Here is a 26008-nt window from a genome sequence, read left to right on the forward strand (position 1 = left end):
TGTACGGATATGCATATGAATGTATTGATTATGAGTCATCTTTAGCATTACTATAAAATGAAAAAAAATCACACAACCACATGCTAGCGTTGGTTTGTGTGTGTGTGTGTGTGTTTTAAGTGGATGCAATCTGGATGGTATGCTGTTCTTAAAATGACATCAATTTAATCTTAATTATTATTTTAAATCATCCAGACTTATTTCTAGCATCATTAATCATTGAATTTATCAAACTATCAGACAAGTTATGCCACCAAAGAATAATAATGTGACAACCCACATGATGAACAACAGGTTAGAGACATCAAATAAAATATCAGGAGGAATTTCTATTGACAGAAACAAACACGATTAAAAGTGTCATCAAGACGCTTTCCACATGCACCAATCATCAGAGGATTGACTATCTCTGAAAATTCCAGTGAATCATATACATATTGGCATTGGAAATGGGATAAATCTAAAGCCATAACTTCCAATACGTCATTGGCATTGTAAATGAGATATAGCAAACTAACCAGATCAACATATAGGCGGAAATGCCAAAACTATTTTATGAGAATAGCTGTTCATATGAATGTTTGCATTGTACATATGTATCATAGATACAACATGAAATTGAAATTGGCCTTTACAAAGCTTCTCGTTGCTGCTTCGACTAGAGCTTTTTAGCCTGACGTGATGTAAGGCAAACAAGTTATAGTGGAAGAAGCAAAAAGAAGCATGAGTAAGGGACTGCAATTGTAGTTAAATAAAAAAAAATTAAAATTAAAAACGAAAGGAAACACTGTTCACTACAAAAAGCAAAGCACTTACTGCTCTACTAGTACTCTTCTTGTGCACAATATCTGCATTCTTTTTTTTGGGATGGGGGGAAATATACAGCTTCGAAAAGGTATGAAAGCTCCAAAACAATTATTTTGAGATGATCCACCCGCCATTGTTAGAGAAGAGCAAATTTGATTTACACTAGTTAGTAGGTAGCTCCAATACCCAAAGTTGCTTGCAATTACCTAGGATAGAAAGCGGGCTTCAGGAAATCAGGATCATTCCAAAGGTAAGTTGACATGACTGCACGTTTAATGGTCTGATGTGAAGACCTTAAACATTAAAACATCGTTCTCAAATCCAATGTCAGTCACTTTACATGCTTGGGAGTTCAAAATATGTTGAGGCATATGGTTGGCTTGACAGTTCTATGTCGAGCACTAACATCAGTTTACCTAAAATTTTCTCCCTATTTTAGGATAAGAACCTACTTTTTCTATTTTAGCTACCCACTTTTCCTTTTCACCCACATCAGATTTCCTTTTCTAAACCCTATTTCATTTTAAATATTATTTCTACATTCTTTTTTTTTTTTTCTCACTTTTCAGAATTCCCACTTTTCTTTATCAGCGTTACTCAGATACAGAAAACAATAGGGAAGAGATAGGTAAGCTGATGTGGGGTGTTTTTTGGGTTTCCTTCCCTACTTTGTTCCCTTACCCTATTCTAGGGAGTCTACTGCAAATGCTCCATTTTGATTCATAGCTTTTCGCCCCCATTTTGATTCATAACTTTTTGCCCTTAGAGGATCAATGATCTCGAGGGCACCAATGACACACTTGTGGTAAGAAAAATCTTCTGTTGTCCCATCCATTCTTACCACTTCAAAGCAGCGCGTATTCTGATATTTAGGGTGGCAACCAACCTGTTAAAGACGGGGGAAAGAACCATTATGAAACTGTCCCAAGGAAAAGATTCAACATAAACAAATTACATGAATATAGAAATTCAGCGCACAAAAAATAGTGACAGTTTAATTAGCAAGTATTTTGGGCACAAATACACAAATAAATTGTAGAAACACTACTCTGGGTTCTACAATTCACTTCAAACATACAAAAGAATCATTTTCATTGTGATAGCAATGAACTTTGCTAAACAAGGCAGAATTAGGCAAAGAAATCTCCTTGGTTTCATAGTATTATTTTCCATTAAAATGGTCTCCTGTTACAACTGATCAAACTCCAAATAATTGAATTTGTAAACCAAGAGAAGCCCTCATTGACATCATTTATATCACAACCAAGCCTTTATCCCAATATTTTGGGTTGACTATGGATACTCAACCGACTAATCAAGATCGGCCACATATATTCTTTTCCACAATTCTATTCTATCTAGAGTCATACTCTTGTTACTTCCTTACTTGACATGTCCTTTTTACTACTATTAATGTTATTTTTTGTCTTCCTCTACCTTTCTTTCGTTCTCTCAACTTGAATAAACTCTATCTTTCTCACTGTGCCTTAATTGTTCACCTCTAAACATGACCAAACCATCCCAAGTAACTCTCCCTCATCTTTTCATTAAAAGGCACCACCCTTATCATTAAACAAATTTCCTCATTTCATTTCAAACCTTATCTCACTTCATACTCTCAATTCCACTTCTACAACAAAATCTTAGTACCAAATTATTTGGGGTTGGCTATTGATTCTCATTTCCACTAATCCATCTTATTATTGCAAATCTAACAGAAACTTAGGCATAGAGTACAAAAATGTTTTCAGAAAATTTTCACCAACAACAAAAGGGATTTTTTTTTTTTATTATTATTTGTTTAATAAGCAATCCATATGAAAAATGTTTTAGCTAATGATTTCTATATTATCTAACTTCCAAGTAATGATTTCAAACTTTAATACACACACACACACACACATATATATATATATATATATTTTTTTTTTTTTGATAAGTAAGAATGAAATATATTCAAAAGGCTGCTCTATACATGAAAAGCACAAAGCAAACCAAAATTTACAAGGAAAAAAGAGAAAAGAAACAGAAGAAAACCAGGCAGCAAATCAATTACAAAAGAAAAGAGAGCTAAGAAAAGAAGGAAGAGAAGCACTAGTCATGAGTCCCCATGCCCAAGATCAGCCAAATAGAGTTCCACTAAAAAAAACAAGCATCTGATCTCTGGAACTATCCAAGTCCAAGTCCAAGTCCTCAAAAGTCTGTTGATTCCACTCCTTCCAAAGACATCATAGTAAGCACAACGGAACTAAATTCCAGATATTAGACAAATGCTTCCTCAACCCATTCCACCAACCAAAAAGCAAATCTAGAATCATTCTAGGTATGACCCACAAAAATCCAAAAGATATAAAAACTAAACTCCAAAACCGATGAGTTATCTCACAATGAAGTAGTAAGTGATCCACCATCACACACAACAACCACACATAATGCACCAGTCCACAAAATCAAAACCACTCAATCTCAGGCTATCACCCATGACGATCTTATTCCAAGCTATAGACCAAACGAGAAAGGAACACGCCGAGGAACCTTAACTCTCCAAATACCTTTCCAAGGAAAGAAAACAAAGGGGAAATCCCATTTGTTATAAAACAACCGAATGTCAAAATACCCATTAGGCTTCAACTTCCAGCTCATCCGGTCTCCACATCCATTAAAGGAATATTAGCACCCAATATACAAAGAAATTTCACCCCTTCATCTGTCTCCCAATCATTAAAGTCATAAATGAAACAAACATCCCAACTTTCTCTCCTCCACCCCCAGCCTTGTCAACGATGATTCTACAACAAAGATTCTTTAGAAGCCTCCCTGTCAATAGCAGTAGCAATACCATACAGCCTCGGGAAAGTCTGTTTGAGAGGTTGATCCCCACACCACCCTATTCCCCATCCCAACAACAGAGTATTTTTGCTAAAATCCTCCCAACCCATTCGAATACCTCTCCATAAACCACACCCATGAACTCCCCTACCCATCGTAGAAGTCTATTTACCCTACTCTTCCCCAAACTTTGAAGCTATCGCCCTCCTCCTTATACCTAAACCATCGTTAGCCATAGGCGCACAAACTTTTTCCCATCTTACCAAATGAGTCTTGCTATTACTCCACAGAAAGTCCCTTTGCAGCTTTTCAATCCTATTAGCCACATGAGTAGGAATGGTGAACAGTGCTAGAAAATAAGTAGTCTTAGGAAGAGCAGATAACGTACTCGAGCAGCTTCAATCTACCCCCTTTAGACAAATACAGTTTTTTCCACCCGGCCAACTTTCGCTCAATTTTTTCTAGAATAGGATTCCAAACAAAAAGTGATTTATGAGAGGCCCCCAATGGCATGCATATCATTTTCCTCCCCTATTGGAACCATTTCACTCTTCTGCACATTGACCTTCAAACCTGTCACAGTCTGAAAACAAAGTATCAACAGCCGAACATGAAGGATGAAGGATTTGTTCCACATCTGCATCGCAAAACAGAATAGTATCATCTATAAACAAGAGATGCGAAACACATTTCCCACCACCCCTCCTACCATCAGCTTTAAAACCACGGAGTAAGCCAGCACCCTCCACTCTTTTCAACATTCTACTGAAAACCTCCGTCATAATAAAAAACAACATAGGAGATAACAGATCCCCTTGTCTCAACACATTCATTCGCAATAAGAACCATATCAAAGATTTGTCTCTCACCCACAAAACTATTTTGAGACTCAGAGATCAATTGATCTAAAGCCACTATCAAACGATTTGCCAAAACCTTAGCCAAGATTTTATACACTCCCCCACCAAGCTACTAATAGGCCAGAAATCTCTGATATTGGAGGCGTCATTCTTTTTTGGAATTAAAGTGATGAAAGTAGCATTAAGAAAATTTTCAAACTAATAATGTTGAAAAAACTCTTCAAAGGTAGCTAAAACGTCTTTCTCCACTACTCTACAACAATGATGATAAAAGGCAATGGTAAAACCATACGGACTTGGAGCTTTGTCCCCTTCCAAGTCTCTTACAACCTGAAAAATCTGTTCTCTCTCAAACTTCTTTTCAAGCCAAACCCTCTCCATAGCCCCAAGAGTATCAAACTCCAAACGCTCCACGAAAGGCCTCAACTCCTCTATCTCCTCTATCTCCTGATACAAAGTTTTATAAATCTGTACCACGTGTGCAGCTACCTCAGATTCCTCCTCATAAACCACCCCATCCACCTCAGATTTCAAACTTTAATATCTATGCACAAAAGGTTATCAGTTCCAGGTAAACAATCATCACAGAACAATGTTTACTGTATAAACTTGAACACGCAGCACTGTTGAAAAAGCTTATATTTTCACCCATGATGATCTTTGGGAAAGGATCCCCTCCCAATTTTAATCCAGATGTAAGGCATTTGGCATTTAAAAAATCCAATGATCTTAAAAAACCCATGTAAACAACACAAAATCATAATTTTTCAAACTGTAATACAAATAAATAAATAGATAAAACAGAATTCTTGTTTCCCTGTTACAAGTACAGTTAAGGCACTCACACAAGATTGAAACCATGGCTAATTCTCCACCCCTTGGTTATGGAAGGAGGAGATGCCAATTAGTTAAGGACCAGCTGGCAAAGAAACAGAAATTTTTCCAAAACTCAAGGTTTATATTACCTATCAAAAAAAAAATTTATATACCTTTATGTCTTGAGCTCCAATTCCAATCTTTTCATCCCTCCGAGGATGAAAATATAAAGCCATCATCAAAGTTGACTTGTCTTTTTCATTTAACCTGTGATCAATGGGATACCTACAACCAAAACAGGAATAGTCCTTCAGGAACTCCCACCCTTTTCAAAAATCATATGAATACACTAAAGCTAGGAGAACAGTCATTCAACAAGGTATCATATTAATGTTGAAAAACAAAGCCCTAAAAATAATGAGATTTAAAATTAATATTAGGTATGACCCTCAACATGCATGCTAGAAAACCTATTCACACCTAAAGCTATTATCATTCAAATAGAGAACTTGCTGCTACAGTTTCTGATAATGCCATCAATTTTTGAGATAATTGTTCAAAATTCAAACAGATAACTTCTTGGGCAGTTTAGCATATTCTTAGTGACTCAAAAGTAATCAAAACCAGTTAAATTTAGAGTGGAATGTCGTTCAGCTTGCATGTTGGCAAGGGAACCTTTATCAACTATATATTTTACATTACTGTATGAATTGATTACTGCCTTAGGCTGCGTCCATATGTCCGCATGTTTATAATGGAGATGTCATAATATACTCAGAAAACTTGATTGGCTCTGCATATTTAAACTAGATTGATTATTTTTTATTATAGTTATCTTGATAGTAATATTGTGTATTGAACCAAATCCTTTGTTCCAACATTTCAGATGTTTAAATTCAGCTTAAATGATTAACAGACACACCAAGCCTTTGGCTTTGCCCTTTTTTTGGGCTTGTTGGCAGGTTAATTAATTGATAGTTGTGTACCCTAGCATAGATTATATTCTTTAGTAATATGTACTTTTTCAAACGATTACAAAGACAACTTCTTAAAGTTTGAATCCCTTGTGTGGTGTTTCATATGGCACTATATACATTCATTGTCTTCTTTATATGTATACGTCATATTTATAGAGAGAATTCTAGTAGAGAGTGTCGTCTCTGGACCTGCAGCATCATTAAAATACTAGAATTTATACAGAGAAATTAAATGCACAAGATTATATTGTTGTTGTCCATGGTGAGTACCCTCATGATTCTTATGGGAGGTTTTCTATAGCTGATTCCAAATGAAAAGTTGTTGTATGGTAAACAAATGCATTGTTGGGTTGATCAATGCTCCAAACTGGGCAGAGTGAGGCACATGAACTGTTTGACTAAATGCCTCACTGACCAAATGCATGTTTTTTGTTGATGTCAATGACAGATCAGCCCTGATGGCAATGGCATCCAAGCATTTTCCAAAAGTAACACAAAAAACCTGAAGTAGCACTCACTTAATGTGCATATCTTTTGTCTTTCTAAGAAACCGTTTAAATCTATTTTTATCTTGAAAGTTCAAATACAGTCATTTGATTCATAGTGCCTTTAATGTGGTTTGAGGGGATTCACTTTCTCAGAATACTAAAAGAAGCCCGTATTTTGCAACTCTATAATAGTGTCTTTATATCAACAACACCACAGTTATAGATTATTCTTGAAATTCTTTCTATGCTTGATTTACAACAAGAACAGATGTATTTGTTTTTGCACCTCTTAGCTATCTTGTTTAGTTGGATGACAATAATATGGTTTGCATCCTGATTATTAATTGATATTTTTCGATTCTCAATATTTTCTATTATCATTTTAGGGGTACAGACCAGTAAACAGCTAGCTTTCACTCTTGATAGCCTAATAATAGCCTTAGTGCCTTATCCAATTTGGTGAAGCTTGTTTTGCATAGTTAACAAAATTAAAATTTTCCCACCCATTTAAATTCAATGCTTATTATTGTTACTTTGAACGCTTTAACAAGAATGGCCAATGGGATGAGTAATTTAGTTATGCGCTTAAAGAGAAGGTGTATAATACATGATTGGGATCAAGAAACACAATGTTTCTAAAATATTATGGGTGTTATTACAGCTTGATATAATGAATATATTATGGGTAACAGAGCCAATACATGATTGGGATCAAGAAAGACAATGTTTCTAAAATTGTTTGTGCTGGGTATACATGAGTGAAGTCCCACATTAAATAATGATGAGAAGAATTAGTGTTAATATAACATCATTGAGCACATACCTATTGGGCTTAGGCTTTTTGGGTTAAAGTGTGTCTATATATGTTATATTAATTATTCAAAGAAGCTTTTAAGCTATTTATCTCCCCAACAAGTGGTATCAGAGCCCATGGTGGTGTGGGGCAAAGGTGGCAAGGTTATCAAGGTCCCTTTCGCAGTTGGAGTGGGAACAGGGTGTGTGTACTTGAAGCCCTTTTGCAAATGGAGCAAGGCGTGTCCCACGGTATATTGCACCAAGCAAGCCCATAAAGCCCACACAAATAATCTTGAAAAAGGCCCAACAAAGGAGTATTATTGTCAATTGTGCTAGACAACAGTGAGGTTCAAGGTTCCCATGGTGGATAAAAGACATGCGGGGTTAACACATGAAGGCCCATGGATGATGTACTAGTGAAGAAAAAAACCCATTAGACAAGGGGGAGAGAGTAGGACTTGTTCATAGCTCACAAAGAGGCAGAGACTCACACGTGAGGTGGAAATTGTTGGATATACACGTATTAGTGAAGTCTCATATTGAATAATGATAAGAAGAATAAGTGGTTAATATAACATAATTGAAAACATACCCATAGGGCTTAAGCCTTTTGGGTTAAAGTGTGTCTTTATATGTTATATTAATAATTCAAGGAACTCTCCAAGGTGATTTATCACCCCAACAATTTGTATGATGGAAGTGAGGTTGACTGCATTGAACAGTTGCAACTTAAGCAAGAGTGCATTTATGAATTTATGTAAAAAATTTACATGAGAATGGTGGGATGGTTCAATTAAAACAAGTCACTATTGAAGAAGCTGTTGCAATGTTTTTGTGGTCAAATTTACATATATCATTCCAAGGAAACGATAAGCCGACAATTTAATTGCGTTTTGCATGCAATATGCAATGATGAAATTAAGAAAGGACTACTTGAAATACCATCCATTTCTTCTTCGCTGTTCCAACCAAGATAAGTGGATACAGTTAGAGGTACTTCTAAAAATAAAAATCTTAAATATTTTATTTTAGGCTAAAATGAAAATTGCAACCTCTAAGTTTGGTTGAAATGAATTTCAGACATCTAACTTTACTCCTATTTAATTGAGTCCTCTAAATTTCAAATATATTCAATTCAGGCCTTCAATCTAATTCCTTTAAAAATGTGCTGTTAATAAAATAAAAAAAATTTTCTTTTCGAAAATTATTTTTAGGCTGAAATGCAAAAGTCACCCTCTAAGTTTCACCAAAATTCATTTCAGTCCACTAACTTTGCTTTCGGTCAATTTTTTTGATAAATTTCAAAGTGTTTAAATCAAGTCCAGTAATTTTCAAAAGTGTTCAATCAAGTCCTTCCGTTTGATTTTGTCAACTTCATAGTTAGTTTTATATTTTTGTAATTATTTTTTTGTTTAAAAAACTTATAAGAATTATAAAAATTATATTTTGAAGAAACAAAAATTTTAAAAATAGAAATCCTATATCTCTCAGACTCTCTTCTTCTTCTTCTTCTTCTTCTTCTTCTTCTCTCTCTCTCTCTCTCTCTCTCTCTCTCTCTCTCTCTCTCTCTCTCTCTCTCTCTCTCTCTCTCTCTCTCTCTCTCTCTCTCTCTCTCTCTCTCTCTCTCTCTCTCTCTCTCTCTCTCTCTCTCTCTCTCTCTCTCTCTCTCTCTCTCTCTCGACCCAAGAAGCTCCTCCGAAGCTTCATTCATGGCCAACCACCAAGGTCAGCTGCTCTCCTCTCCTCACCCAGTCACTATAGTTACTTGGCAGTGGTCCTCTTTTTTTTTTTATAGGTAATCAGAAAAACTTTTATAAATGATAGAAAAAAGAGGCTTGGCAGTGGTCCCCTTTCTCTTAGCTCAGTTCAACTGGGCCTCTCCCTCTCTGTGTTTTCTCATCAAACCTCATTGGACTTCCAACCCACTGCTGTGTTTAGTCTTTTTTTGGTTGGTTTCAGAGGATTTCAGCTTTGGTGAACAACCTGGTCTGAGTCTCTTTGGATTCAACTATTTATTCTGGGTCTCCTTGGATTATCTCCCTCCCTGATCTAATTTGGGTTTTCAAGTTTGATTTTTAGTCAAATCTAATCTTATTCTGATTTTGTTTGTAAGAATCAAATAACCCCAAAATCTAAAAACCCAGAAACATTGTTTCCTTGTTGAATATATAATCTTATAAACATTGTTTGTGGGTAGCGAATTTGTAAATCATATGTGGTAGTGATAGTTGATGTTGGATCCCTTTGTTCGTGTTTGCTGTGATCTTTTCTGAATTTGTATATTTAAATTTTGTATTTGGATGCAATTTTTGGTTGTGATCAATGTAAAAAAAATTTCTGTTCATGTACTGGGTTTGTTGAATTCATGTACTGTGTTTCTGAAATTTCTTAATTTAAATATTTTTTTAAATTTTTAGTTTGGTTTTCTGCATTTTTTGATTTAAAAAACTGAAAATAAAAATAAAATTGCACTTAACGGTAGGACATTAACTGAAGTTAGTGAAAGACCTAAATTGAACAAATTTAAAACTTAAAAAGCACTGAGTTTGACTAAAAACAAAGTTAGAGGACTGATATAAATTTTGGTGAAACTTAGAGGGTAGGTTTTGTATTTTAACCTTATTTTTATTAATTTTATAGATATTTTTAATGTAGAAATTTTATTTTATTTATTTTTTTAAATGTTTTTTATTAGTTAATTGTATACTTAACGGCAATTTTTAATGAAATTAGACAGAATGCCTAAATTGAACAAATTTGAAACTTATAGGACTCAATTAAACAAAAGTTAGTTAGAGGACTTAAATGGATTTCAACCAAACTTAGAAGGTACAATTTGCATTTTAGCCTTTTAATTTAATTAGAGTTCTCGTTGGTACTAATTTAATTTTTTTAAGTTTTCTTAACGTTGTTTAGAGTTTTCTTGGAGCACTTGATGGAACTCACATTCCAGTAACTGTGTCAATTGATGACTGACTTAGATATTGAAATACAAAGGGTGGTATTTCGACTAATGGGTTCTACATCTGACTCACGAGATTTGCAAGATGTTTTACATAGGAGTAACCAGTTTCATGTTCCAAGTGGTAATTGATTAACATGCACCCTATCTTGTGGATGCAGGCTATACTGATGGTCTAGGTTTTTTAGCACCTTATCAAGGCACCAGATACCACCAAAAAGGAATGGACTGGAAACAACCTAGAAAATTCTAAAGCACTATTTCTTCTTTGTAATTCTGTTGCAAGGAATGTAATTGAGAGGGCATTTGGAATGTTAAAACAACGGTGGAGTATATTGTGCACATCCAACATCAAAAAAAAAATTAGAATTATCAATGCATGTTTTATACTTCATAATTTCATTGGACTCTAGCAGCATGATGACCCTATTTTTCAAGGCCAGGATCTATGATTTTTGGCTTCTGTGGATGAGGAGTTATTAAGCCGGTCAACAATAGAAGAAAGAGTAAATAATTCAGATGATAGAATTACATGTGTTCAAGCTATTGGTGAATGGGCGACATTTCGTGATACTTAGCATTGGAGATGTTTAATGATTATCATCAGAACATGGTTTTGTGAATACTTCGTAGGTTTTTGTAGGCTAGTTTAGTTAAAACTCTTAGATATTTTTAGGACTTCAATATGCTTTTACTTTGTATATTGTAAATACTATCAAGAAATAATGTCATTTGAATAAATTTTTCATCTTGCATTTAATTCATATTTGGTGTCTTTAGCAATCCATAAGTTACTTTTTTCTTTTTCTTTTTTACTCCAACCTTAAGCATAGATGAGTTTCAATAAAATAAATTTTAAGGATTTTATAAATTCTGTTTATGTCCAAACTTCCAATGTACTATTCCCATCATTTTAAAATTTCTACAAAAATTAGAGCCAAACAAGGAACTTCATAAATGATGGGGATGTAAATTCCATCATTTGTGAAATTCTGTGAATGTCCCAAATTATTCATCCAAACACACGGTTAAAGAGCATATCATTTAATGTATTGCCTTTTAAATAAAAAGGTACAAGTTTCCAAAACTACCATTATTAAGTTCAACTCAAATGAAAGAGCATTGACTTATTAAATAAACACCTATACGGCAAGTTAGGATTGTTGACCATTCAAAGAGGACTTCATTCTGGGACACCTAAAATGGAATATAGAGGAATAATAATTGGGGATGGAAGGAGTATTATTTTCAGGATTTTTTTGCTTAAATTGAACTCCTTCCCTCTAGATCAAATAAATATTGATATTATATGCTAATGCTCTTTGCTGATGCCATAACTTGAAAGGCAAAAAACAGTTGATTCTTGTTTATAATCCCATAGAGCAAGGAAAGAATTGAAAATTATGAGTAATATATTAGTAACAAATTGACTAAAATATTAATAAGAAGCTAATTAAAGTAGTATGACAGAATACAATGAAATGAACAAAGCTTAAAGAGAGGAGAATCTTATGGATGTTTTGACTTACTTGTGCAATATAAGCTTCAATGAATGGGAAAGATTCTGAATATCGTTTGATGTCAAACGACTTTTTAAGGATTTAGATATGCTTTCCAACTTTTTAAGTCCTTTTGTCGCAAGACCACCATACTTGTAGATGAACTGAGTACCTGATTTGTCAGACATACTATTGCATACAAAAGGTGTTTTGATCTTCACATTCTGCTTATCAGAACTAATTTGGCTACCCAGCATGTTATAAACATCTACAGGCTTTGCAAGCTCAAGTCCCTGATATATAATGATTGGAATTAAAATGATTAGATCATTAAAAGACAGAAGATGGAGCTATGAAAAAAAAATCTGCCACCCCCCCCCCCCCCCCCCCCTCTAAAAGAAAAAATAATAATATGAATCAAATATATCATTGAACATGAAAACTAACAAACATGAGGGATTAGTAATTAAACCTGAAAGAAATTTAAAAATGAGAAAACAGCTTGATTTTAATACGTGTTGACAGAAACCAATGTTCAAATGTATAGAAGTTCAGTTCATCACAAAAAGCTTGTCAACCAGATCCATCACAACTCTATCAAATGTACTTCATGAAGTCCTTGTTTAGCACCCCAAAAACAATGCAAGAAAGAAAAATGACGAAGAAAAGGAAAGATAAACCTATTATTAATAAAATTGGGTCTCCACACATTCATATGTTAACCATACACTGATATACTGCATTTGGATGGGATCTTTAAAATTTCAAGGTTTTTACATTATAGGGAGACAGGATTTTCCAACATTTATTAGACTGATCACCAGAAAGAAAAACATAATATCTACCTTTGCAGAATAAATAATATCAAAGTGGCCTCCCGTCCCTGTAGAAGGAACATTTCCCCATGCCAAAGCATCGAGATTTCCTTTAAGACCGTCCACAGCTCCAGCCTTAGCAGCTTTAATAAAGCACGCACCAGGGTTCTGCACAAAAGAACCAAATAACAAGTATGGATTAGATGGCTATAGATTATTCTCTTTATAATGAATAATCATGACAATGCCAAAATAAACATGTAGGAGAACTAACAGATAAGCATGCTTGCATGAAGGGTGATGAGACAGATGCATGTTCTCTTTGTTGTGCAATGCCTCTTGCATTCAAGGCAACAAACTCTCCTGTAGCTGATAGACTATCTGCGACAAGAAGCAAATGCTGAGGAAGAATAGACTTGCCAGTATCAGATATTGCAGATTCCAAACTCTGCACACATAAAGGCATAGCAATAGTTAAAAATAAGTGACAATTTCCATGATTGAAATGCAAAACCACACCCTTGCAACAATCCCAAAAAAAAAAATCTTAGCAGAGAGAACATACGTTGAGAAAATATTGCCATCCGGCATCTATTCCATACGCCATAGAGAAATCATGAATATTATCTGGATGACTACGTGACCAATCGACCATATCCATTATTTGTACACAGTAACTCTTAAGTAAACTCCAGAGATTTGTTCTAACAGAGTCTCCTGACATAATGACTCTTAAGTATAGTTCACCAGAAGAACCATGATGACATCTTGATACTTTAGACCGATCATTCCATAAAATATCCACCTTCTTGATCTCTGGGAAACCTAAAGAACATTTACAAAGTGTGGAAATAAGAATTAATAAATCAAATCAAGAAAAATGACAAATGAGCAAAACAATAAATACGTCAAGCATATGTCTAATCTATAACAATGGAACAGTGAAGCAAGATAAGATATGCACTACCAACCTTTAATAATTGTTCCAAGAAGGAAAGGTATGATCACGCCTCTAACTGTATCCAATTGTAAGGAATTCTTGTCATTTTCAGCTATTGTAACAGTGATGCAAATTGTATCATTACCTTCCTTTTGTGTCTCAAAACAGTCCCTGTCATTTAATGACCAAGGTCCAAAATGAATTACTGCCCCAAATATACCCATGAAACAGTAGCTGTAGTACGTGCCAAAACAACTTGTAGCTCATGCATTTCACAAGATTTTTTTTTTTTTTTAATAGTTGTATGTATTTAGTTTCTAACTAGATGTTATTCAAGCTTACCAAAAATAAATAACTAACGAATTTTATTCAAGGTAATAACATTAAGTTCTTAACAAATTGTTTGTACATGAAAATAATAAGCAAATGTTAAAAAGTCAATACCCAAATAATATTCAGATTTTGAATAGGATAAAGTAACTAACAATAAGAAATATGCATCAAACCAACATTTTCCAATTCTTGTTTCTTCAAAATTAGGGTTATGGTTAAGTAATTATCTACAACGGAAAAATTTGATCCAATCCAAAGACAATCATTTGTATGATTATTACCTGTATATTTTTAAAATCTATAAATTAGCATGATTCACGTCAAAATTTTATGACAAGATTGTGTTAATCTAACTTAATCAATGAGAACATTAATTGATTCTTAAAATCTATAAACCTTCAAAAAAAAAAAAAAAAAAGAAACGTGGCACAATAGGGTGCAACCACAATTAGGAGACCCTGCTTCACCCACACACGCATATGTATATATTTACAGGTATATAGACTTCCAAATATTTACATGTATTTATTATAAATAAAGTTAACTTTGAAGTACAAATGAAAAAGAAATCTTGAAAAGGCAGAGGATTGACTATTCACTTTGATACATCTAAAGTGACCTAATAAAGAGAGTTACTCAGAGTGAGTGCTATGGCTATATTCCATGACGAAACATTAAATTTTTTATGCATGACATCTAAAGGTACCTAACAAAATGGCTTTCCTCTAGGCATGTTATTTTAAGGATGCTTACTGCTAGGATCCATAGTAGAGACACATGAATGCTACTCTCAGCATAGTTATTACCATATGCTTTACATGTAAAAGTATGAAACAGGAATGCAGCATTTTGTTCTAATAAATTCTGTTCAAATTTATAATTTTACTAGTGGATGTCCTGTGCAATGCTAGAGTACAATATTGTCCACATAATATTTATTAGGTAGTATTATATTTGAAAATAAGTTAAAATCATTACATGTTATTAAAGAGAGAGCAAATGTAAATTATTATGATAGATATAATTTAGTATACAAACATATTGTTTGAATGAACTCAAATATTTAATTATTTTGACCAACTTAACTGCATAATTATTTTCTATATTTTTTATTGCATGTATTATTAAATTTGCTTTTGTGTTTTTCTGGTTTTTGTTTCAATTGTTGCAAAAGCAACAAAACTTGAGCAGGAATGCTAGTTTTTTTTAATATAAATCTTAGAAAAATAATCATATAAATTACCAAGACCCTAGTCTCACCCAAATTTAAATCCTTTCTCCCTCCCAACTTATTGTGAGCAGAAATAAAAAATAAAAAGAATCATATTAATTCCCTTCTAATATTAATGATAAGTGCACATATAAAAAAATAAAAAACTAATACTTAGACATGAATGCACGTACCTTGTTAAACACATTATTATCAACAACAAAAAAAGTACCTTTTTTTTTTATAGCCAAAAAAAGTACCTTATTACTATTATTTTTTGCTAAAAAGAAAAGAATGCTAAAAATAATTCAACAGATGATTAAAAGTTTTGCTAAGGTGGAAGGCAAAATGAATTGAGTATTCCATTTCCTTTTCAAGCAATTCACCCCATGGCGAAATCTTAGGCTATTGCAGTTTGGAATTAAACATGTGGAACTAAATTATTAGTTGGGAACTCTAGATAAAATAATCTAAGCTGAAAAAATAAATAAATAACTTATATAAAATCCTCATTGGTAACTATAATTAAATCTTTTAGTCACACAAAAGAAGCAGCTTACTTGCTTGTTATTTGCAAGTCAGCACAATTTGATTTTAATTCCTTTCTTGAAGAGTTACACTTCTTGTCAAGGGAATTGATAATTGTATGCACTTCTAATCCTCTCCTCTTCACAATTTCCTGAAAGAAAATATATTTATTCTTCATATCTTGGACTTGCATAAAAGTAGAAAAGATTTGGATTTCCAAATTTACTACCTTGCATATATGAAAATGGCAAACCCATGGACTGAAATGTGTCTTGCTACAAGTCTGTGGAGAAAAGCTAATATACAAAGAATCACATCAATTAATATTAAAAGAACAAAAAAGTAATATTATTAATACAAAACATAAAACAGGAGATAAGCAAATAAGAGAGAAATGGAAACTAACATTATCATGACAGTAGACACAATATCTGAAAATATTAGCCGCTCCAAATGATTCTTAACTTCTAAGGCCCCATACTCAAAACCATGCCTCCGTCTTGCAAGTTTATTGGACAAAAATACTGACAAAGTCCTGTCAGCATTACGTTTTCTCGTACCACACTCCAGAACATTCTGTACAATTAAACCATATCACAAAAGAATTACAAAAATTATCAAAACACAATTTTTTTTTTTGATAGATAAAAAATATATATTAAGAAAAAACTACTCCATCAAAAAAATGCAGAATGGATTCTCTAGAATTAAAATTCCACGCCCTTGACCAATCAAAGAAAGTGCCAGCAAATAAAGCTAGTAACTTGTCCCCAAGAAGCAACAAATCTTAAAATATGAGATTATTGAACTCCCTCCAAATAATCCACAAAGCACAATGTGGTACCAAATTCCAAATTTGAAGAGTGCTTTCCAAACCAGTTTCTCCAACCTGCCAATAAATCAATAACCCTCTTGGGTAGAACCCACGTAACACCAAACAATCTAGAAGCAAAACCCCATAACCTAGACACCTCCCCACAATGCAACTGGAGATGATCAACACAATTTTAGAAGCATTTAAACAACTAAAACATGATCTCACACTATTTTGAGGATTTATTAATCCAAAAATGCATATAGACCAACAAGGAACCAAGATAATGAAAGTCCCTAGACAGGTCACACCCTACTTCCACTGAATAAAGAAACAACATACTACTAGATCACCTGGCTATATTGACCGGTGACCAAATGTAGAATCTGGATAACCGCAATGCATGATACATGAAAATAAACCTAGTATGCAGCTTTGGTAGGGTAAGATTTTGTATGACTGATTTTGTAGCATGCAGCACATTATTTGAGTTTCTTACATTACATTAAGAAACTCAGGGAAATATCCCAGTAAGGGTATAAAATCATGTGGTTCCTGATTTGTTTTCATTAATATCTTGATATTGATGGCCTCTTCCATTAAAATATGTGTTTTCCATTTACTATGGACCACTTAAATTATAATAGGTTTCAATTTTGTAATTTTGGTGCTTTCTTTTATATAGATAACACTTTATAACTTTTGAGCTCCAAAACAGATCATTCAACAACAGATAAACACCTGACCATCAACCCCTAGCCCCAAAATTTATCAATCAGGATAATAGGTTGCTAGAGCCCTTCTCTTGGAAGAAAAAGTTATAAACGGAATTCTATCATAAGGTTCCCTTACTGATACAATCTCTAGAAGTCTGCATATGAGCCCTTGCTTCCAAAGCCTTTTTATTATTAACCTCAATTAGTAGAACAAAGGGCCAAGGGTATAGCTCCAAGAATCTGTCCTAGCAACTATAAGTGATAGAAGAACTAAGTTGGTTAGAAACAACGGCACTAGGCTTTCAACTCTTCAAGAAACACTTGTTGGATTTCAAAACACATTGTATTATTCATCATCTACTGAATTACACACAAGAGAAGGTATTTATACATGAAGTACAGGGCTAGGACCTGAACTAACTAAGCACATGGCTGATTTTATCTTGTAACTAACTTTCTAACAGAATTCTGTTATTGCAGCCAGCTCACAATTTAGTTATAAGTGCCTATGCTTATCAACGCTCTTACTTATCACTTATAGTACAACTACATATCACTAACTAATCAAGACCTAAAATGCCTGCTGCTGGCTGGAACACACTGAATGCACTGCTGGACTGAAACAACTCCACATAAACTCGTTACTTCATTTTTTCTTCAGTGTATTGGTGATGTGAGATACCCTACAAGTAGCAGAATGTTCCTTGATATATATATATATATATATATATATAAATAGCTAATAGACTTTTCATAGAGATTAACGAAAATAAAACAGAAACCACATGATTTTATGCAACCTGGTCCATATAATCCATCTTTCAGGTTAGGCATAATTTGGCACACTACTACAAGTCAGATTTAAAGATTTGTTAAGCTAGACAACAGACACAAATTTAGCTACATAATTAAAGATGACACTAAGAAGGTTGATACAATACAAGTGTAATGCTCCTTTTGCCACACATTTAAGGGCAGAGTTAAAATAACAAGAAACTCAAATCTTTTAAAAAATATGCAAGACATGCAAAAACTAAATTGAGGCACTTAGAACAAAAAATAAGCACAATGTTAGCTTATTTAAGCATTTAAATATTATAGTATGTAGCGAAACACTATTGAGACCTTTTTGAAAATGTAATAGTAAAATCTAGTTCAAAAAGATGATATATGAGAGACCTCTTCAAGTGAATCTTTTCTTTCAGGAAGGAGGAGGGAAATCATTAATAAAAGTAGATTCTGTCAACTGCACGTTTTGGTTAATATTTATTAAAAAATTTAAAAGTAGATTCATCATTAAAATCACGCGGTGTTGCAGGTGGTGAGGCAATAGATCATTTGTTGATCCATTTTGGTGTAGCATATGGTCTATGGAGTCTAATATTTAGTGCTTTTGGGATTCCAGGGGTGTTACCAAGGACAGTAGCCAATCTGTTATTTGGGTGACAGAATTCGTGTGGGAGCATAATGGTCATACTTTTGAAGAAACAGAAAGATCAAAGGCCCAGCTGGAATCATTGCTGGTTCGAACTCTGGTAGACTAGTCCCAAGAATGGGGCCTTACGAATAGCAATTCCCTTCTAGGTTTCAAAGAATCACTCAATTTTTTGAATAATTCTTTTGTAATTCTTCTAGGTTGCAATGTGCTCATCATCATAAGCATAAAGTAATCCTTTAATTATTAAAATATCATTACTTATCCAAAAAAAAAAATAGTTACTTCACAAAATTTATTTAACGTGATTCTTGAATATTCAGCATCAACAATTGACTGATCAATACAATTGCAGGTCACATCAGATATTTCCCCAGAACAAGATGATGAATAAACCATATTTTAACTGTTGCGAGAGAGAGAGAGAGAGAGAGCACCTTCAGATTCAGCAATGGAGAAGTTTCAAGTAGACTGATTGGCTGATCCAAAGCACTGTATGCAGCTTCTGAAATGGCAGAAGCAGATAATGAACCAACAGGCTGACCACCTACCGCATCATAGGCATCAACACTCTCACCAAAATCATGAATGCCGCTATTTGGAATATATGTGTCCTTATTAATGTTATAAGAGAACTGAATAAGTTGATTCCCATATGCATTTCTCACTGTTCCATCATATGCAGTGTACAAATCACGCATTAAGAACATAAGCCGTCGGTTCAAAGTCCCAGGGAGATCTGCATTGTCACTGAAAGAACTATCTCGACTTGTGACTGAATGAACAAAACATTCTAAAGGATTCAAGCCTGTCAGAAAGGAATTTTCAATTACAGCATATGGGATGTACTTAGGACGTCCAGGAGTATCATCAGCCATCTGGAATGAATCATGTGCCCTTTGCTTATTCCAAGCAGCACATGAGAGCTGGTGGGGGATTCTAAAGGATAGTGGAACCAGTGAATGTTGCAAACCAAGACACATGCTATGCTGAACCAATTTCAGCAAATTACCCTTGCTTCCAGCCTTAAACATAACCAGCAACGAGTTGTCCTTACTTGCATATTTGTAGACTAAATTTTGAATATCCCGAAACACGTACTTGAAAGCATCAACGGAGGCTTGACTGAGTGCAGCACATTTTTGCTTCTCATAACACAAACGTTCCACTTCAGGAACATCTTTCTCTTCACCAACTTCGACAAGAAAATCCCAACATGAATCTACCATCAACTGTTTGAAATTACACATATGCTCTGCTTCTTGTAAACCACAAAAGATTTCATCCATCATGTTTTTCCGGGAGTATGAATCAGAGGTGAGGTATAAGTCTGAAAGTGAAACGCTCAAGCCCTGCATTGACAACCACTCACAAAGAACTTCTTGAGCAGCAAACAAGAAGTCAAGTACTTTACCCTGATAATGTTTGACAAGACTCTGAAAAAGGTTGTTATTGTTGTCACGTAGCCAAAAAGATCCTTCAGAAGATAAGAGCTCTCCATCACTAACCAGAACACCATTTGAAGGAAAATCATAATCAAAGCCTGGGGGCAGAAGCATGCTAAATAATTGCTTGCCAGTCCAAACAAAACTATTTAGTGAGGGAGCTTTCATAATTGCCGGCCATAGAAGTTGATGTGGGCAGAACATTTGCAGCTGCTGCATTTGGAAAAGGTTCAGGAGAACCCCATCCTCCATGACCAAATGAGCAGCAGTTAAACTATCTTGACTAAGTGAAAGAAGGTTCCTACCATTCTGATCATTAATTAATTGCCTATCTATAGCAACAAGCTCACTAAGTTCAACCCTGGCATCAATTGATTGAGGAACATAGCCGTGAAGGCAATCACCATCAAAATCCCCACGAAGAGGGGAGCAACAAAGTGGGTTTATAGAAAGTGCTGAGGTTACTGGTAGGACCTTAACAGATAATGCTAGAAGGGAGTGCAGATGTATAGACGGAGGCCTATTAATCAACACAATATCCCCATCACTCAGAGGTCTATAAATTATGTCCCCCATTTGAAGTTCGGTAATTCGACGCACACGAACCAGACTACCTTTTCTGCGAGCAAAAACTTCTCCCTTCTCAAAGAAATGTAGTCCAGCCCAATCACTCACCTTATCAAAGTTCCACCTGTTCAAGCACTCAGAAATTTGCAACCTCTCTGCAATATGACATGGTATACCAATTTCACTGAGCTTGATACATGGATCACCAACAACTACCATTCGAAAACAATGATCACTTCGCTTCCCAAGAACAACATCTTTGACATATCTCAACCCAAAAGAGGTGGAAGGATCTGTAATTTTTTTTTGTTGGGCAGAAGCCAAATCATTATTTGATGACTTGTCTGAGCATAACTGCATATCAAAAGTATAAAAATAAGAAAGACAAATAATGATCTATAAAATCACTAAGTCAAACACCAGAAGAAATAGAGGCTGTGCAGCTTGCCTTTGAAATTTTCAGGCAGTCCAGAACCCGAGAACCCAACTCATTAGCTATCCCTCTAAAATCAACCAGCTTCTTGTAGGCCCTGGTCCGTTCATCCTACAACAATTAATCAGGTAGACTCAGCAAATGAGATAAGAAAACCATAAATCTTGCAAGATTATGTGATTTGAGTCCATTTCAACACAAGGAGAGCAGCGGATGAGAGAATTCTTACAAAGATCAATCGCTGTCCATTGGAAAATGCATGAGTAATTTCAGTCACTCGATGACAATTTGGTGTCACAGGAAAACAATTGAGAAAAAGTGAATCAGTCCTCAAAACAAATTTTTCGATGAACTTCAGATCGACATCATTCAACAAATAACGGACCTGAAAGTCAGAAATAAGGCATCATGATAAAGGGAGTCTCATAGGACATTAAGGTTAGCATAAGAATAAGTATGCCTAGTAGTGACAACCACTAGAACAAAAAAAAATCAAACAGTTCAGTAGTTCTGAATATAAAATCAACTAACTGAACAAAGCATGGTCTGTAAAAAAAAGAGGATTTGAAAAGATGGTACAGGTGCCGTGGCAAAGGTGTGATATATGTTAATGTCATTTTAGGCCTAGTTTCCTAATCCGTAATGGGATTGTCATAAAAGCTACTACAATGTGCATTAATTACCAACTCCTATCAACTCCCCACCCCCCCCCCCCCACCTTTTATGTTAGTAACACAAGAGTGGGTATGTGTTCTAAAGGAACTTCGAGTGGAATCTTTAAATGATAGGTTAAGGGGTTAGGATTTCAAGGGTTCTTTGGTCCAATTGAAACCTCTTCAGGGAAGTCTCTTCCTCCAAGTAAAAGACAATCAAGTATAATCCATAATTTGGCAATTTCATTCAATGATTAGAAAAGAGATTACAATAGATTGTTTATATATCCATAGAGCTAATTTTATTGGCCCACATCTCCTCGGCTCATTCGTTCTACTATACCCATGCATAACAAATAATTCTAGTTTGTGTTTTTATCATTAACACGTGTTAAATGTGATTAGCATGCTACGGATAGTAACTAACTATTCTATATTACTTACTTATTAACTCTTCTAATTTCATTCTCTATTTAGGATTTTAATGTGGGCACACCTTGGTGCTTCTTTGGGGATTTTAATGTGGTTAGATTTTTTTTTGATAAGTAAGAGATATATATATACGAGCGGCTACTCTATGCCTGAAGAACATAGAGCAACCCAGAAAATACAAGAGGAAAAACAAAGAGAGACAAGAGAGAGAACCAAACAACTAAGAAATTACAAAAGGAAAAGGGAGCATAGAAAAGAAGGGAGGGAGTCACTAGACGTGAGTCCCCACGCCCGAGACCAATCAAAAAGAGTTCCACTAAAAGAAGCAAGCAACTGATCATTGGAGCAATCCAAATCCTCAAAAGTCCTCCGATTCCGCTCCTTCCAAATACACCAAAGGAGGCACAACGGGACTAAATTCCAGATCTGAGATGAGTGCTTTCCTAGCCAATTCCACCAACCAAAGAGCAAGTCTGAAATCAATCTAGGCATAACCCAAGCCAGGCCGAAAGTTCCGAAGACAAAGCTCCTTAATCGATAGGCCACCTCACAATGAAGGAGTAAGTGATCTACCGTCTCTCCACAATGACGACACATAATGCACCAATCCACAAAATTCAATCTCCTCAATCTCAGATTGTCTCCCGTTAGGATCTTATTCCAAGCTACACACCAAACGAAAAAAGAAACTCGCCTAGGGGCCTTTACTCTCCAAATCGCTTTCCAAGGGAAGATAGTTGAAGGGGAGTTTCTTAATTTGTAATAGTACGACCGGATATCAAAAGCCCCATTAGGCTTCAATTTCCATCTCATCCGGTCTCCAACATCCATAGGAGGGGTTAAAGCACCCAAAATACGAAGAAATTGCAGCCCTTCATCCATCTCCCAATCATTAAAGAATCTGCTAAAACGAACATTCCAAGATCTTCTACCCTCCGCCCCCTGCCAACGCAAAGAAGCTTCAATAGAAGCCTCCTTATCAATGGCAATGCCATACAGCCTTGGAAAAGCCAATTGAAAAGGTTGATCCCCATACCACCCATCCTGCCAGAATCTCACCCTATTCCCCAATCCGGCCACAAACTGACAATTTCTGCTGAAATCCTCCCCACCCATGCGGATACTTCTCCACAAACCACACCCATGAGCTCCCCTACCCAGTTTTGAGGTCCATCCCCCCCAGTCTTCCCCGTATTTTGAGGCTACTACCCGCCTCCATAACCGACCCTCTTCCTTTCCAAACTGCCACAACCATTTCCCCAATAAAGCTCTATTAAAGGTAGTGAGTTTTCTTATCCCTAAGCCACCATTAGCTATAGGCGCACAAACTTTATCCCATCCTACCAAATGAATCTTGGTATCTCCCCATAGGAAATCCCTTTGCAACTTTTCAATTTTATTAGCCACAAGAGTAGGAATGGTGAATAACGATAGAAAGTAAGTCGGAAGACTAGAAAGCGTACTCTTGAGTAACATCAATCGACCCCCCTTAGACAGGTACAACTTCTTCCACCCAGATAATTTCCGCTTGAAATTTTTCCAAAATTGTATTCCAAATTGAAAGGGAATTGTGAGAAGCCCCCAGCGGCATGCCAAGATACAACATAGGTAAAGATCCAACTCTGCAGCCCAAGATATCAGCCAGAGCATGCACATCACCAACCTCCCCTATAGGAACCATCTCGCTCTTATGCACATTGACCTTCAAACCTGTAACCGCCTGAAAGCTGAGGAGCAACAACCGAATATGGAGAATTTGCTCCACCTTAGCATCACAAAAAAGGATAGTATCATCTGCAAATAAAAGATGAGAAACACGTTCCCCACCATCCCTCCTACCCCCGAGATTAAAACCACGAATCAAGCCAGCTCCCTCCATTCTTCTCAACATCCTACTAAACACCTCCATCAAGATCAAGATCAGCATAGGAGATAGTGGGTCTCCTTGTCGTAAACCCCTTGAGCTGCCAAAGAAATCAGCTGGGGACCCATTAATCAAAACAGAGAACTGAACTGTGGATATACAAGAATGAATCCACTTACACCACTTCACTCCAAAACCCATCCTATTCAGCAGATACAACAACACCTCCCAATTCACATGGTCGTAAGCTTTCTCCATGTCAAGCTTACAAATGACTCCAGGAACCCTGCTCTTCCCACGACTGTCCACACACTCATTTGCAATGAGAACCGAGTCTAGGATTTGTCTCCCGCCCACAAAGCTATTCTGATTCTCAGAAATCAACTGATCTAAAACCACTCTCAAGCGATTAGCCAAGACCTTGGCCAAGATTTTATACACACTCCCCACCAAACTTATAGGTCGAAAATCTCTAATATTGGAGGCACCATTCTTTTTAGGAATTAAAGCAATGAAAGTCGCAATGAAAGTCGCATTGATGGATTTTTCAAACTTGCAATGGTGAAAAAACTCTTCAAAGACCGCTAGGACATCTTTCTCCACTACCTTCCAACAATGATGATAGAACGCCATAGTAAACCCATCCGGACCTGGGGCTTTGTCCCCTTCCAAATCCCTAACAACTTGAAGAATCTCCTCTCTCTCAAACTTCCTTTCAAGCCAAACCCTCTCCATATTCCCAATACGATCAAAATTCAAGCCCTCCACCAAAGGCCTCCACTCCTCAGTCTCCTTGTACAACTTTTTATAAAATTGTACAACTTGGTAAGTTACCTCGGAGGCCTCCTCAAAGACCACCCCATCTACCTCCAAGTTCCTTAAAAGATTAGACCTTCTATGTGGTTAGATTCCCATCTGAAAGATTGGGACATAGCAGATTCTGTCCTGCAATCTTTGAGTTCTCTAATTTTATTGAGGAGCTTGATCTATTGGACTTACCATTTGAAGGGGGACTGTTCACATAGAGACCCACCCTCTATGTCCCGCATTGATAGGGTTCTAATCTCGGGAGATTGGGAGGAACAGTTTCCCGATGTGACACAGAGGCTTCTACCACGCTCCTTTCTTATCATAGATTTTGATTGAAGCTGGGGGCATGGCACATGGAAAAAGTCCATTAAGATATGAGAATATGCGGTTGAAAACAGAAGGCTTTGTGGAGAAAGTTCAAACATGCTGGAGCATGTATTCTTTTAGAGGAACTCTAAGTTGAAAGCCCTTAAAGAGCATCTTAAGGGATGGAATAAAATGGAGTTTGGAAATGTAGGGGCTAATAAAAGGAGGTTGTTGGGTGAAGTGTCGAAGTTAGGTGAAAAGGAATGTTTGCATGGCCTTACCCAGGAAGAGAGGCAACAAAGAGAGCAGGTAAAATCTTAGTTGGATCGCCTTATTTCCTTAAAAGAGATATCTTGGAGACATAAGTCCAGAGCTACTTCGTCAAAAGAGGGGGATAATAATACTAAATATTTTTAAAAGTTGGCTAATTCTCACAGGAAATATAACCATCTGAGGGTGTTGGAGGTAGGTGGAGTGGTATAGGAAGAAAATGAGTAAGTGAGGGATCAGATTGTGCCAATTTACGAGAACTTGTACCAAGAAACAGCGGGATGGAATCCAAAGGTTTCTGGACTTAATCTTGCTAGCATTGGGGAGGATGAATGTCGCATGCTTGAAAGAACTTTTGAGAAGGAGGAAATTACTCAGGTGGTGAAGAATTTCAAGGGGATAAA

At 35.7% G+C, this 26008-nt stretch overlaps 1 protein-coding gene across 4 annotated transcripts in view; it reads right to left on the reverse strand.

The window, feature by feature from the left end:
• Nucleotides 1-506: 506 nt before the first annotated feature.
• The window catches only part of LOC142613253 (DNA-directed RNA polymerase IV subunit 1), a 41279-nt gene continuing 15777 nt past the window's right edge, over nucleotides 507-26008 (reverse strand). For 3 of the 4 annotated variants that reach the window (XM_075785503.1, XM_075785507.1, XM_075785505.1), the window contains 13 exons: nucleotides 21499-21654; nucleotides 21285-21380; nucleotides 19262-21190; nucleotides 16266-16435; nucleotides 16089-16155; nucleotides 15892-16010; nucleotides 13820-13959; nucleotides 13414-13673; nucleotides 13123-13296; nucleotides 12879-13016; nucleotides 12064-12326; nucleotides 5486-5597; nucleotides 507-1693 (listed from right to left, as the gene is read on the reverse strand). In XM_075785503.1, the coding sequence (XP_075641618.1) occupies nucleotides 1490-1693; nucleotides 5486-5597; nucleotides 12064-12326; nucleotides 12879-13016; nucleotides 13123-13296; nucleotides 13414-13673; nucleotides 13820-13959; nucleotides 15892-16010; nucleotides 16089-16155; nucleotides 16266-16435; nucleotides 19262-21190; nucleotides 21285-21380; nucleotides 21499-21654 (3828 nt within the window). In that variant the 3' untranslated portion in view covers nucleotides 507-1489. The remainder of the gene's footprint in view (nucleotides 1694-5485; nucleotides 5598-12063; nucleotides 12327-12878; nucleotides 13017-13122; nucleotides 13297-13413; nucleotides 13674-13819; nucleotides 13960-15891; nucleotides 16011-16088; nucleotides 16156-16265; nucleotides 16436-19261; nucleotides 21191-21284; nucleotides 21381-21498; nucleotides 21655-26008) is intronic. The other variant, XM_075785504.1, reaches the window with a different exon arrangement.

This window comes from Castanea sativa, chromosome 10 (assembly GCF_040712315.1).
Source record: "Castanea sativa cultivar Marrone di Chiusa Pesio chromosome 10, ASM4071231v1".
NCBI classification, from domain to species: domain Eukaryota; kingdom Viridiplantae; phylum Streptophyta; class Magnoliopsida; order Fagales; family Fagaceae; genus Castanea; species Castanea sativa.